We start from the raw sequence: 15,333 nt of genomic DNA, 5'->3' as shown, positions 1-15,333 counted from the left end.
TTCAGTGCTTACTTTGCACCAAGCATTGTTCTGAGAGCTGAGATAGATACAGGGTCATCAGGTTGGTCACTATCCCTGTCCCACATGGGGCTCACAGTCTTAATCCCCATTTTGCAGATGAGGTCACTGAAGTACAGAGAAGTTAAGTGACTTGCCCAAAGTCACACAGCTGACAAGTGGCAGAGCCAGGATTAGAACCCATGACCTTCTGACTCCCAATCCCATGCTCTTTCCACTGAGCCTTGCTGCTTCTCATTAGCATCCATCTTCCAATTTCCATAGTGGGGGATCAGTGGTGTCATGCCCTGGGAGTCAGAAGGACCTGAGTTCTAATTCCAGCTCTGCCACTTGTCTGCTGAATGACCTTGACCACATCAATTCACTTCTCTGGCCTCCTTAACTTCATCTGTAAAATGGGGGTTAAGAGTGTGAGCACTGTGTGGGAGCAGTGACTGTGCCCAACCTGTTTAACTCACATCTACCCCAGCGCTTAACCAACACCATGAAAAAAAATGTGGAAAGGCAGAAGCTGAGTTTTGTTATGGACTGTGGTGATATCCAAATGATTCCTTCACTTCTTCTAAGGGGACTCCCAAACACATCATTCAAAGATAACCATTTTCTTCCTATCCCCTCCAACCTAACCCATGAAGAAGTCAGTTAACCACTGACCTTAGTAGTGGCCACTCCATGTCAATCAAAGTCTGGTGAGAGGGCAAAGGCCTTCAAAGTGGCTAACAGGAGGTGTGAAGGGCAATGTGGACTATGGACCCCACGGTAATAATGGACTGGTTTCACCTTCAATTCCCAGAATCTTCTGGGAGAAAATGATAATCACAGTGGTATTTGTTAAGTGCTTAGTGTGGGCCTGGCACTGCACTAAGTGCTAGGATAGATACAAGTTAATCACTTGTCCCATATGGGGCTCATAGTCTTAATCCACATTTTACAGATGAGGAAACTGAAGCAGAGAAGTCAAGTGATTTCTTTTTTTTTTATGGTATTGGTTAAGCACTTACTATGTGCCAGGCACTGTACTGAGTACTGGGGTAGATGCAACTTAATCCAGTTGGAAACAGCCCATATCCTACATGAGGCTCACACTCAATCTCCATTTTACAGATGAGGTAACAGGCCTAGAGAAATCAAACAATTTGCCCAAAGCCACACAACAGACATGTGACAGAGCTGGGATTGGAACCCAGGTCCTTTGGACTCTCAAGTCTGGGCTCTATCTACTAAGCCACAATCTTCCCATGAAGCCCAACTGGCTAAGACTTTGTTAAAACTAACCCAGGGATGATATTATGTATGGAAAGGGACTGTTTTGACCATTCTTTCCTGACTGGAACATGGGAAGTATGGAATTTTGTGCAGAAGTGTTAGATGTCTAATTCTCCTTTTTAGTTGCAACTTCAACATCATGGCCTGTAAACTCCTTGTGCACAGGGATTGTGCCTACCAACTCTATTGTACTGTTATTTCCCGAGCGTTTAGTACAGGACTTGGCACAAGGGAGGGGCTCAATAAATATCATTACTTGATTGAATCAACATTTGAGTTTTGGCTTCTGGAGCTAAATTGGCATTATTAGCAGCTACCATGGCCATGCTGACTGAATATGGATTATGAAGGCTTATGGCATTTTTCAGGATTTTTGGAACTTTCTTTTCTCCTTGCTCTGTTCCTTGCCTAATCTTCTGGGTGGACAAATTTCTTACTTAAACCTCCACCCTCCCCTCTACTTTTATGATGTACATTAAGCACTTACTATGTGCCAGGCACTGTACTAAGCGCTTGGGTAGACACAAGCTAATCAGCTTGGACACAGTCCCTGTCACACATGGGGCTCATGGTCCTAATCCCCATTTTACAGAAGAGGTAGCTGAAGAACAGAGAAGTGAAGTGATTTTACCAAGGTCACACAGCAGGCAAGCAGTGGAGCTAAGATTAGAACTCAGGGCCCTCTGACTCCCAGGCCAGGGCTCTATCCATTAGGCCTCACTGCATCTCATCAAATCCAGCAATAATCTAATTGATTCCCATAGGCCAGGAACTGCTGACCAGATACTGAAAGAACTAATTCATCTGGGGATATTTCATATTTTGGGTGCCTCTTCATTTTTGGATTTCTCACTTCATAAAAGTGGGATTCCTTCACATTAATTTTTTGTTTCCCCTCAGGCACCACACCTTTGCATGGTCTCAGACCCTTCTCACTTTCTTTCCTGTAAGCTCCCTCTAGACTGGAAGCTAGCTGTGAGCAGGGAACGTTTACCAGCACGGCCTAGTGGATAAAACCCGGGCCTAGGAGTCCAAAGGACCTGGGTTCTTCCACCGCCTCCACCACTTGCCTGCTGTATGACTTAGGACAAGTCACTTCACTTCTCTGGGCTTATAAAATGGGGATTCAGATTGTGAGCCCCATGTGGGACATGGATTTTGTCCAACTGGATTTACTCGTATCCACCTCAGTGCTTAGTACAGTGCTAGGCACATTGTAAGCATTTAACAAATACCACAAGTATTATTATGACCAAATCTGTTATATTGTACTCTCCCAAGTGCTTAGTACAATGTTCTGCACACAGTAAGCCCTCAATAAATATGATCAATTGATTGATGACAGAGGTTCTCAGATCCAGGAGCACGTATCACCTGGGAATCAGAAGAAAACACCAAGAGAGAAGCAGGAAGGGGTACTCTGGAGAAATGACTGTAACCCCTCAGATTCCTCTCACCTTCTTATTCCTTATTGTCTTCACCCACATGAGAAGAGCGGAGCTACCAAAAGACAAAACCTTTTTCTTTGGAATAAAAAATTAATTTCCCCTAACAGAAATTAACACATAGAGGAGATATTGAAAATTGTTCCTTTCCCTTTCTTACTTTCACATCACTGATGAGCATCTTAGTTTATAAAATCTCAAATCAACTTGGACTCCATTAGAGCCTGTCTCCAGAACATGTTCAAGTGGGAGATGCTCTTAATACAGGTAAGAGACTGTGTCTTCAACCTGATTCTCGCAGATCATTATGACACTGGGGACAGAAAACAGGCTGCTGGCAAATATGCAGCACCTCCTGCGACTCAGAGTGAATGGAAGAGGGAGGGAGAAGAAAAAGGAGGTAAAGAGAACTGAAGCAGAGAAAAGTCCTCTTGAAATCTTAGGGATCAAGAGGTGTGCATGGGAGAAAGGATAATGCCAAGCAATTTTGAAGCAGCATGGCCTCGAGAATAGAGCATGGGCCTGTGAGTTAGAAGGGCTGCTATTCGTATGCTGTGTGACCTTAGGAAGGTCACTTAACTGCTCTGGGCCTCAGTTCCCTCATCTCTTAAATGGGGATTAAGACTGTGAGCCCCACATGGGACAGAACTGTGTCCAACCTGATTAGCTTGTCTCTACCCCAATGCTTAGAACAGTGCCAGGTACATAGTAAGTGCATAACCAATACGTAATCAGTCCCTGTCCAATATGGGGATCACAGCCTTAATCCCCATTTTAATGATGAGGAAACAAAGGCACAGTAGAGTGAAGAGACTTGACCGAGATCAAACAGTAGGAAAGTGGCAGAGTCAGGATAAGATTCCAGATCTCCAACTCCCAGGCCACTGCACTTTCCACTAGGGAACACTACTTCCTGTGATATGATTTTTAGAAAGGCTTTGAACATAGGTTGAGTGATGGTCTGTCACATACCTTGGAGAAGGGAGTTCCAGAAAAGAGAAAGGTCGATGGTGAGAGGGATGAGATTGAAGCATGGAAGTAACAGACGACGAGGGATATTCAATAGATATCAGGACTTGCTGTTATCAGGAAGTTTATAGATATCATTTGGCTTTACCTAACGCAGCATGGAGATAGCACGGGTCTGGGAGTCAGAAGGACCTGGGTTCTAATCCCATGTGTCTGCTTGATGTTGAACAAGTTACTTAACTTCTCTGTGCCTGTTATCTATAAATTGGGGATAAGAGTTTGAGCCCCATATAGGACAGGGAATGTTTCAAACCTGATTACCTTGTATCTACTCGATTGCTTAGAACAGGACTTGGCACATAGTAAGTGCCTAACAAGTACAATTATTATTATTATCATTATTATTATTACTACTACTAATAATAAAATTTCCCAGTTAAAAATCAAATTACAGGGAGAGGGAACCACGCACGATTCATGGATGGGTGCTAACAACATGGAGAAGAATCTCAAGAATACATAAATATACAATGGCAAGAGTGTATGATATTTAGCTTTCTTGGGGAGCCAGGAATGGTAAAATGAAAGTAGTAAAAAGATAATATAAAAAAATTGGAGGAAGGAATGGATAGGGTAAAGGTAATCTGTGGTAAGGAAAATGGCTCAAGATACAGTATTTTCTTCTATGTTTTTATTTTATGGCATCTCTTAGGCACTTACTATGTTCTAAGTGCTGGGGTAGGTACAAGTTAATTAAATCAGAAACAGCAAATTGTGAATAAAACTGGCAAGAAAAGATAAACATGAGGACTAATTATGAAATTGAGGTCACTCATCATTATGGTAGTTAGTAAACCAGGAAGTTAAGTTACTCACCCATGGTCGTATAGCAAGCAAGAGATGAAGTCAGAATTAGAACCCAGGTCCTCTGACTCCAAGGTCTGTTGTGTGACCTTGAGCAAGTCAGTTCACTTCTCTGGGCCTCAGTTACCTCATCTGTAAAATGGGGATCTAGACAGTGAGCCCCACGTGGGAGAGGGACCATTTCCAAACCTATTTCCTTATATCTACCCCAATGTTTAGTATGGTGCCTGGCACATAGTAAGCGCTTAACAAATAACATAATTATTATTGTTGTTATTATTTTTATTACTAACAGAGTTCTCGTCCTCCGGACTGCAAACTCATTGTGGGCAGGGAAAGTGACTACCATCTCTGCTATATTGAACTCTCCCAAATGCTTAGTATCATAATCTACATGCAATAGTTGCTCAATAAATACCACTCGATTATTTCACAATGCAAACTCATTGTGGGCAGGGAACATGTCTACCAATTTTGTTGTATTGTACTCTCCCAAATGCTTAGTACAGTGTTCTATACACAGTAAGCACTCAATAAATTCAACTGATTGCCCGAAAGGACCAAGAAACTCCAATGAAGGGTCGGATGAACAAAAACTCTGGCAGAGGAGGGTCACTGCTCAGACAGTGGTAGTCTTGGGAAATGGAAAGTTCAGAGTGTTTTACAGAGTTCAAAAAAGGAGCTACCCCAACTGACCTCAGACAGTCTAGAAAAGAAACAGCATAGCCTACTGGAGAGAGCAGGGGCCTGGGAGTCAGATGGACCTGGGTTCTAATCCCTGCTCCATCACTTGCCTGCTGTGTGGCCTTGGCTTCTCTGTGCCTTTGCTACCTCATCTGTCAAATGGGGATGAAGATTCTGAGCCCCATTTGGGATGCGAACTATGTCCAACCTGATTAACGTGTATGTACCCCAGCTGGCACCTAGTATTTAACAAATACCATTACAAATAAAAAAATAGAGGAACAAAGACATAAAGGCTCTGAACCAATCAATGTTATCTACTGAGCGCTTTCTGTGTGCAAAGCACTGTACTAAATGTGTACTATGCTTGGAAAAGTACAATAATTACCCAAGCCAGAGGGCTGTCTTGGCTAGGAGGGAGCAACATTGAATGTGCAAGAAATTAAGAGAGAGAGCTCTATTCTCTAATTACATTCCTATCGTTCTACCTAATAATGATATGGTAAATTGCTAATCATTTTAGAAATAATTAGAAATGTACAGCTTTTTATAAGTACAACTCCCATAAGGAAAGGCTTCCCATAGAAATGAGATCATCATACCTAGAGGTTTAAAAGAGGTGATGATTCTATCCAAGTTCTAAGCTAAGTACCACAGGGGTATTTTTAGGCCCTGGAAGAATTTGGTTCCAAGAAGCAAGGAATAGATGCTGCTAAAATGCGAGTTCTGAAAACCTGGGATGCCCATCAATCAGTCAATCACATCTATTGAGCACTTACTTTGTGCAGACCACCGCCCTGTTTGGGAAAGTACAGTACAACAGAATTAGCAGAAATGTTCCATGCTCATAATGAGCTTCAGTGATATTTACTGAGCATTTTTACTGTGTAAAGTGCACTTTACTCGCGCTTGGGGAAGTGCCATTCAATAGAGACAGTAGATGTGATGCCTGCTCTCAGGGCTTATTCGCCATTTTTAGACATTGTTTTTTTTCCTTGTTTCTACTTTTTTTTTTCAATCTGTTTAGCACTTTTTATGTGCCAGGCACTGTTCAAAGTGCTGGGAGAGATGCAAGGTTAATCTGATTGGACAGAGTCCCCGTCCCATATGGGGCTCACAGACTTGAGAAGCAGCGTGGCTCAGTGAAAAGAGCATGGGCTTTGGGGTCAGAGATCATGAGTTCGAATCCCAGCTCTGCCACTTGTCAGCTGTGTGACTGTGGGCAAGTCACTTAACTTCTCTGTGCCTCAGTTACCTCATCTGTAAAATGGGGATTAAGACTGTGAGCCCCACGTGGGACAACCTGATTCCCCTGTGTCTACCCCAGCGCTTAGAACAGTGCTCTGCACATAGTAAGAATAATAATAATAATAATGTTGGTATTTGTTAAGCGCTTACTACAGTGCTCTGCACATAGTAAAAATAATAATAATAATAATGTTGGTATTTGTTAAGCGCTTACTATGTGCAGAGCACTGTTCTAAGTGCTGGGGTAGACACAGGGGAATCAGGTTGTCCCACGTGGGGCTCACAGTCTTAATCCCCATTTTACAGATGAGGGAACTGAGGCACAGAGAAGTTAAGTGACTTGCCCACAGTCACACAGCTGACAAGTGACAGAGCTGGGATTCGAACTCATGAGCCCTGACTCCAAAGCCTGTGCTCTTTCCACTGCGCCATGCTTAACAAATACCAACATTATTATTACTTAATCCCTATTTTACAGATGAAGTCACTGAGGCCCAGAGAAGGGAAGTGACTTGCCCAAGGTCACACAGCAGACAAGAAGCAGAGCTCAGATGAGGACCCAGGTACTTGGGATTCCTAGGCCTAGGCTCTATCCACTAGGCCACGCTGCTTCTCAGCGACTTCATTTTAGTTGGCTATTAATCTTTCATCATCCTGTCTCTAGAGAATAGTATTTCTCCATCACAGTGCAGTACCCAATCAAACTTAAAGAAAGATCTGTCTGCACGATTAGATGCAACAACCTAGTGTGGAGTTAAATGACTGGGGGATTTATCTCTGACTTGGAAAACATTTTTAGATTTGTCTTTAGACTTACGTGCCTTCATATGTAAATGATCTCAGGGGTATATGTTCAGTTTTGGGGGGGCAGATTAGTTACATTATTCCCAAATAGTCAGACTCATTTTTCAGGACCATCCTGAAAAACGGGGAAAAAGTTCCTTGGGAAACATGATCTATGACTAGTTTAAATGACATAACTGCCTATTTTTTTTTTTGCCAAATGGGTTCAACCCAAAGGCAGAAAAGAGTCAATCTGGAGTTGGCAAAATTTGGCAGTGTGGTCATTTGAAAGCTTTTGAATTTATAGGTACTTATCCATATTACTATAGATAAGAGTTTATTTTCCTTCTTAAATTAATCTGGAAATTTTGCATTGGGGTAGGGAATTATTTCATTTGCCTATATCAAATGATTGAAGGAAAAAATATTCATCAAATGGTTTTGTTTGTCAATTTGTTGTGGGCAAGGGATGTGTCTGCTAGCTCTGTTGTATTGTACTCTCTCAAGCGCTTAGTACAGTTCTCTGTATACAGTAAGTGGTGAATAAATACTCCTGATGATTATTTTATGGTATTTGTTTAGAGCTTACTAGGTTCCAAGCACTGTACTAATTTCTGGGGTAGATACAACCTAATCCGTTTGGAAACAGTCTCTGTCCCATATGAGGCTCAAAGTCTTAATTCCTATTTTACAGATTAGAGAACTGAGGCCCAGAGCAATTACGTGACTTGCCCAAAGTCACATGGCAGACAAGGAGCAGAGCTGCAATTTGGAATTCAGGTCCTCCTAACTCCCAGGCCTGTGCTCTTTCCACTAGGCCAGGCTGCTTCTCATTCTATTTCCACTGACTAGATCAGACACAACTCTCATGGCTTAAAAGATTTTTTGGCTTCTAGAAGGCCATTTTTCTCAATATCAGTGGAAGAACGAGTCGCTACCATTTGAGAGAGACAGCCTTGGGTTGGGTGAACTTTCAGGGGAGACATTGAGAATGTACTCTGTTCCCCATTTCTCTCAGCTGAAGGGAAGCATTTCTCAAACCGGTGGCCCTTACCTTTCAGCGACTTTGGACATTTTCAAACGGTGTCTGTCCATCTGCACATTCAAAAACATTATCTGGGAAAAGAAACAACATCACCAAAGTTGACTTCATCCTGGGACCCTTTTATGAATGAAAAATCAGAGCAGCGATGACCTCCCACCCCTTAACTGTGGGAGTCCCTCAACGTTCCATTCTGGGTCCCCTTCTTTTCTCCATCTACACCCACTCCCTTGGAGAACTCATTCACTCCCATGGCTTCAACTATCACTTCAATGTGAATGAGACTCAAATCTACCTCTCCAGTCCTGATCACTCTCCTTCTCTATAGAATCGCATTTCCTCCTGCCTTTAAGACATCTCTACTTGGATGTCCTCCTGTCACCTCAAGCTTAACAGGTCCAAAGCAGAGCTCCTTATCTTTCCACCCAATCCCTGTCCTCCCCCTGACTTTCCCATCACAATAGATGGCACCACCATCCTTCCTGGCTCACAAATCCATCACCTTGACTTGATCTGGGAATCTTCTGGCTCATTCAATCCACATAGTCAATACATTGTTAAATCCTTTCAGCCCCACCTTCACAACATCATTAAAATCTGCCCTCTTCTCTCCATCCAAATGGCTACCACATTACTACAATCACTCATCTTATCACACCTGGATGACTGCATCAGCCTCCTTTCCCGACCTCCCAGCCTCCTATCTCTCCCCACTCTAGTCCATACTTCACTCTACTGCCCAGATCATTTTTCTTTAAAAACGTTCAGGATCTGTCACCCCACTCCTCAAATAACTCCAGAGGTTGCCCCTTCACTTCCACATCATATAAAAACTCCTCACCATTGGCTTGACAGCAGTCAATCACCTTAACAGCTCCTACCGCACCTTGCTACTCTCCTACTACAATCCAGCCTGCACACTCCACTCCTCTAATGCTCACCTCACTGTCCCTCGATATCATCTATCTTGCCGGTGAACCCTCACCCCTGTCCTGCCTTTAGCCTGGAACTCCCTCCCTCCTCAAAATGGACAGACAACTTCTCCACCTTTCTTCAAAGCCTTTCTGAGGCCCATCTCCTCCAAGAGGCCTTCCCTAACTAAGGGCTCGTTTCCTCTTCTCCCACTCCCTTTTGTATCACCCCGACTTGCTCACTTTGTTCTTCCCTCTTCCCAACCCCACAGCACTTATGTACAAATCTATAATTTATTTATATTAATTCATTCAATCCTATTTATTATTTGCTTACTGTGTGTAAAGCACTGTACTCATGTCTGTCTCCCCACCTCTAGACTGTAAGCTTGTTATGGGCAGGAATGTGTCTGTTTATTGTTGCATTGTACTATCCCAAGCCCTGCACTCAATAAATACAACTGAATGAAGGAATTAATGCATTTTATCTCCCCTAGTCTGTTCTGGATAGACCTTCTTGGAAGGGGGAAAAAAATCGAGTCAAAAGAATGCTGGAATAATTGAAGAATCTTTCTTATTCTTAATCCTGCACATAAGGCAGCCAGAGTTGAAAGCAGGTCGATCATTCAATCCATGGTATTTACTGAAGTCTTTGTACAGAGTCATCATTCATTCTTTCATTCATTCATTCCATTGTATTTATTGAGTGCTTACTCTGTGCTGAGCACTCTACTAAGCCCTTGGGGGAATACGATATAAGAGTACAACTGACACATTCCTTGCACACAATAAGCTTACAGTCTAGAAGGGGAGACACATTAATATAAAGAAATTACAGAGTACTGTAGTAGGTGCTTGGGAGAGGATTCTACAACAGAATTAGCAGATAGCTTCCCTGCCTAGAGGGACAGACATTAAAATGAAAAAAATAAATGATTGATAATATATAAATTAAAGGTATGTTTGTAAGTGCTGTGACATTGGGGAATCATCTAGGTAGTTATACTGTGGTGTTGTACTCTCCTACGTGGATATTATTCATTCATTCAATAGTATTTATTGAGCGCTTACTATGTGCAGAGCACTGTACTAAGCGCTTGGGATGAACAAGTCGGCAACAGATAGAGACAGTCCCTGCCGTTTGACGGGCTTACAGTCTAATCGGGGGAGACGGACAGACAAGAACAATGGCACTAAACAGCGTCAAGGGGAAGAACATCTCGTAAAAACAATGGCAACTAAATAGAATCAAGGCGATGGGATATTACAGTGGCCTGTACACAGTAAGCACTCAAGAAATACCACTGACTGATTGATGGATTGACTGATTCTAGATGCTGATTCTTCAGAGATCACAACACTTCTAAAAGCTCTCTAATGACAAAGTAATATGATGACTGTGCCCTTGAGGAAGAAAGGGAGTAAAAATACGAATACCATATTTAGTCACCTAATTGTCTCCCCGCTTTTTTTCCCTGCTCTGATTTTCACAGAGGAAATAGAAAATTAAGTTTGAGCCCTAGAATTGAAAGTCGAGATGGTACGGTGCACAAGGGTAGAAAGGAGAGGAGGGTCGGAATCCGCTTATGTAGCAGAGTTCGTTATGGGCAGGGAAAGTGTCCGCTAATTCTGTTGCAGCATACTCTCCCAAGCGCTGGGTCCAGTGCTCTGCACATAGTAAGCGCTTAGTAAACACCACTTATTGATTGAGGGGGTTTCTTCACTGAAATGTGCCAACTCTGGAGTAGAAAGTGTCTCCAGACAGTAAGCTGGTTGTGGGCAGGAAACACATCTATCAACAGTTATACGGTAATCTCCCAAATGTTGGATGCAGAGCTCTACACCCAGTAAGTGCTCAGTAAATACGATTCATTGTTAGAAAGAGAAGAGGTATGTCTGTGTGTGTGTGTACTGGAATTCATTGATTGCCTGTTGTACACAGCTCGTGGGAGACTGCAGTACAAATAAAAGTCACAGTTCCAAAGGTCCTCATCTTTCTCTTCCTTCTCCCCTCCTTTTATCTTTCATTTTCTCATTCTTCTCTATTGCTAGACTTAATTGTAGTCCCGCCCCTATTCTGCAAAAAAGGAAGGTGATTTGGGCAAGTAAGTATGAGGAGGAGCATGAGGAACGGTGTGGCCTGAGGAGCACTGTGGCCTAGTGGAAAGAGCACGGGCCTGGGAGTCAGAAGACCTGGATTCTAATTCTGCCTCCGCCGCTTGTCTGCTGTGTGAACTTGGCCAAGTAACTTCATTTCTCTGTGCCTCGTTTACCTCATCTGTAAAAATGGGGATGAAGACCATGTGAGCCCCATGTGGGACAGGGACTGTGTTCAACCAATATCTACCCCAAGGCTTAGTAAAGTATCTGGCACATAGTAAGCACTTAACAAATAGTTCAGTTATCAGTGGAAAGAGCACGCACCTAGGAATCAGAGGACCTGGGTTTTAATCCCTGCTCCATCACTTATCTGCTGTGTGACCTTAGACAAGTCACTTCTCTTCTCTGTGCCTCTGTTACCTAATCTGTAAAATGGAGATGAAGACCATGTGCCCTATGTGGGACAGGGACTGTCTGACCCGTTTATCTGTATCTACCCCAATGCTGAATACAGTGCCTGGTACATTCATTCATTCTATCCTGTTTATTGAGCACATTCTGTGTGCAGAGCACTGTCCTAAGTGCTTGGGAGAGTGCAAAATAACAATAAACCTATACCCTGCCCGCAACATAATAAGCACTTAACAAATACCATTCAATCAATCAATCATTCAAGCAAAAACTCCTCATTATTGGCTTCATAGCTCTCTGTCCCCTTGCACCCTCTTTCCTCACCTCCCTTCTCTTTTTACACAGTCCAGCTCACACACTCCGCTCCTCTGTCATGGCTAACCTCCTCGCTGGGCCTCGTTCTCGCCTGTCCCGCCGTCGACCCCTGGCCCACGTCTTCCCTCTGGCCTGGAATGCCCTCCCTCCTCACATGTGCCAAAATAGCACACTTCCCCCTTCAAAGCCCTTCTGAAAGCTCACCTACTCCAGTAGGCCTTCCCAGGCTGAGCACCCCTTTTCCTCTGCTCTTCCTCCCCTCCCCATCACACGACTCCCTCCCAGTGCTCTACCCCCTTCCCCACCCCACAGCACTTGTGTATATATGTACATATTTTTCTATTTATTTTATTAATAATGTGTATATATCTATAATTCTATTTATTTATATTGATGCTATTGATGCCTGTCTACTTGTTCTGTTTTGTTGTCTGACTCCCCCCTTCTAAACTGGGCTCCCGTTGTTGGGAAGGGATTGTCTCTATCTGTTACCAAATTGTACTTTCCAAGTGATAGTACAGTGCTCTGCACACAGTAAGCACTCAATAAATACGATTGAATGAATGAATAAATACCTACCCCAGCGCTTAGTACGGTTCCTGGTACATTCATTCATTCAATCGTATTTACTGAGCGCATATTGTGGGCAGAGCACTGTACTGTTTGGGAGATCACAAAATAACAATAAATACATTCCCTGCCCACAACATAGTAAGCACTTAACAAATACCAACCAATCAATCATTTAATATTATTACTATGATTCTAGAAATGTCCCACAAACCCCTCCACAGCCAACATTCATCAGATTTTCCCTACCCAGACATGAGAAATGGCTGATTCCCTCACCTGTTTTCGGATGTCTTCTTTTGTGGTTTTTCTGATGGGCTGAGCAGGTGTATGAATGGGGCTCTGAGGCTGAGAATCTTCAGTGATCCCGTAGACTGACTGGGAAGAGAGAAAGAGAACCAGAAGGGTCATTATGGCCCTGGAGATTTCCATCTACCCTGCCAACACTCTAGCCTAAAAACACCGAACCATTAGCCGTTTTCAATGGGTCGATCATAATTCTCCCACCAACCAAATGTGGTCTGATGGAAAAAGCACGGGCCTGGGAATCAGAGGACCTGAATTCTAATCCCGGCTCAGCCACTTGTCTGCTATGTGACCTTGGGGAAATTGCTTCCTTCCTCTGGGCCTCTGTTCCCTCATCTGAAAAATGGTGATTCAAAACCTAATAATAATAATGATGATGTAAGTGCTTACAATGTGCCAGACACTGCACTAAGCACTGGGGTGGATACCAGCAAATCGGTTGGACGCAGTCCCTATCCCAAGTGGGGTTCACGGTCTCAATACCCATTTTACAGATGAAGTCACTGAGGCACAGAGAAGTGAAGTGACTTGCCCAAAGTCCCGTGGCAGACAAGTGGTGGAGCAGGGATTAGAACCCATGACCTTCTGACTCCCAGGCCCGGGCTCTTCTCCCTCCTACTGGGAGCCCCCTGTGGGACCTGGTGATCTTATATCTCCCCCAGAGCTCAGTACAGTTTTGGCATATAGTAAACACTTAACAATTATCACTAGACTTCTACCACTAATTATTATTGTTACTAATAACCCTGGCTCTGCCACTTGCCTACTGGGTGACCTGAGCAAGTCACTTCCCTTCTCAGTGCCTCAATTTCTTCACCTATAAAATGAAGATTCAATATCTGTAAAATGTGGGGATTAAGACTGTGAGTCCCATATGGGACAACCTGATTACTTTGTATCTACCCCAGAGCTTCAGACAGTGCTTGGCACATGGTAAGTGCTTAACAAATACCATTATTATTATTATTACCTGTTCACCTTCCTACAAAGACTGTGAGCCCCCTGCATGACAGGGGCTGTATCCAACCAAATTTTCTTGGGTGGCACATAGTAAGCGCTTTAACAAATACTACAATTATTATTATTATTCTTGTTATTAGCAAAGAGGCCATCTCAAGCTTCTCCCAGAGACAGTTTCCTTGGTTAGATGCCTCAGGAAGACTTGCCCTAGAAAAGTCTGTATGATGTGAGGGACCGACACCATGTTTAACTTCAATCAATCAATTGTATTTATAAAGCACTAACAGCGTGCAGGGCATTGTACTAAGCACTTAGTACAGTGCCTGGCACATAGTAAGTGCCTAACAAACATCACAATTATTCTTATTATTCTTATTGTCCTTGGCTAGTATTTTCTTCTGGGCTGGCCTTTCCTTGTCCTGTTCTTTTGCCCTAAAGTAGTAGTCATAGCATGACACTGGTATGAGGAGATGTAGGGTCTAGTCTCAGCTCTGCCCCATGCTTGCTGTGTGACCTTGGGTAAGCCACTGAACCTCTCTGGGCCTCAGCTTCCTCTTTGGTATAATGGGGATTAAATGTCTGTTCTTTCTTCCCCTTAGACCGTGAGTCCCAGGCGGAACAGCGGCTATGTCCAATCTGATCACTGTGCAGCTATTACAAGGTATAGCATGCAGCATGGGCTCGGGAGTCAGGAGGAACCGGTTTCTAAACCCGGCTTTCAATTGTCTGCTGTGTGACCTTAGGCAAGTCACTAAACTTCTCTGGGCTTCAGTTCCCTCATCTGAAAAATGGGGATTAAGACTGTGAGCTTCATGGTGGGCAGGCACTGTATTCAACCTGATTATCTCATATCTACCCCAGTGCTTAGAACAGCGCTTGATACTTAACAAGTACCATTATTATTTATTATTGATAATTAGTACTGTCATTACTATAATAGCATTTACTAAGTGTGTGCAGAGCCCTCTACTGAGCAATGGGGGAAAAAACCCAGAGGTGAGAATTTGATACATTACCAGATTCTTCGGAGACTCAAAATCTTAATCTAATTGTCCTTCATACAAAAGGTTCAATTGTTTTGATTTTTATTTTTCTTACCCTTTCTCCTTCAGCTCGTATATCTCTTTGTTCAGAAGATTACTTTGCTCTGTCCATGTTGCTTTCACTTACATAATGAAAAAATGAATTCCCCCTATTGATGACACCAACTGACCAACTGATCTGGAATTTTAATTTCCACAACCTCTTTTTCATATCTATGTGTAAAACAGATCTCATTAATAATAATAATCATGGTATTTGTTAAGCACTTACTATGTGTCAAACACTGTTTTAAGCTTGGAGTAGTTACAAGATAATTTGTTGGATAGACAATAAATTTGTTGTCTGTAGGTAATTGGCATGTAAGACATTATTTTGCACAGACAAATGCTTCAAAGCA

The 15,333-nt window shown here is 43.0% G+C and overlaps 1 protein-coding gene across 3 annotated transcripts in view; it reads right to left on the bottom strand.

The window, feature by feature from the left end:
• RGS6 (regulator of G protein signaling 6) overlaps positions 1-15,333 on the bottom strand; it is a 386,017-nt gene that overhangs the window by 43,008 nt on the left and 327,676 nt on the right. For all 3 annotated transcript variants that reach the window (XM_039911550.1, XM_029073117.2, XM_029073256.2), the window contains exons 11-12: positions 12,906-13,004; positions 8,332-8,393 (exon numbers count right to left, since the gene is read on the bottom strand). In XM_039911550.1, coding sequence (XP_039767484.1) covers positions 8,332-8,393; positions 12,906-13,004 — 161 coding nt within the window. The remainder of the gene's footprint in view (positions 1-8,331; positions 8,394-12,905; positions 13,005-15,333) is intronic.

This window comes from Ornithorhynchus anatinus, chromosome 1, assembly GCF_004115215.2.
Source record: "Ornithorhynchus anatinus isolate Pmale09 chromosome 1, mOrnAna1.pri.v4, whole genome shotgun sequence".
In the NCBI taxonomy this organism is placed as follows: Eukaryota; Metazoa; Chordata; class Mammalia; order Monotremata; family Ornithorhynchidae; genus Ornithorhynchus; species Ornithorhynchus anatinus.
Note: the sequence above shows the minus strand (reverse complement) of the source record. Positions and strands in the feature narration are given on the sequence as shown.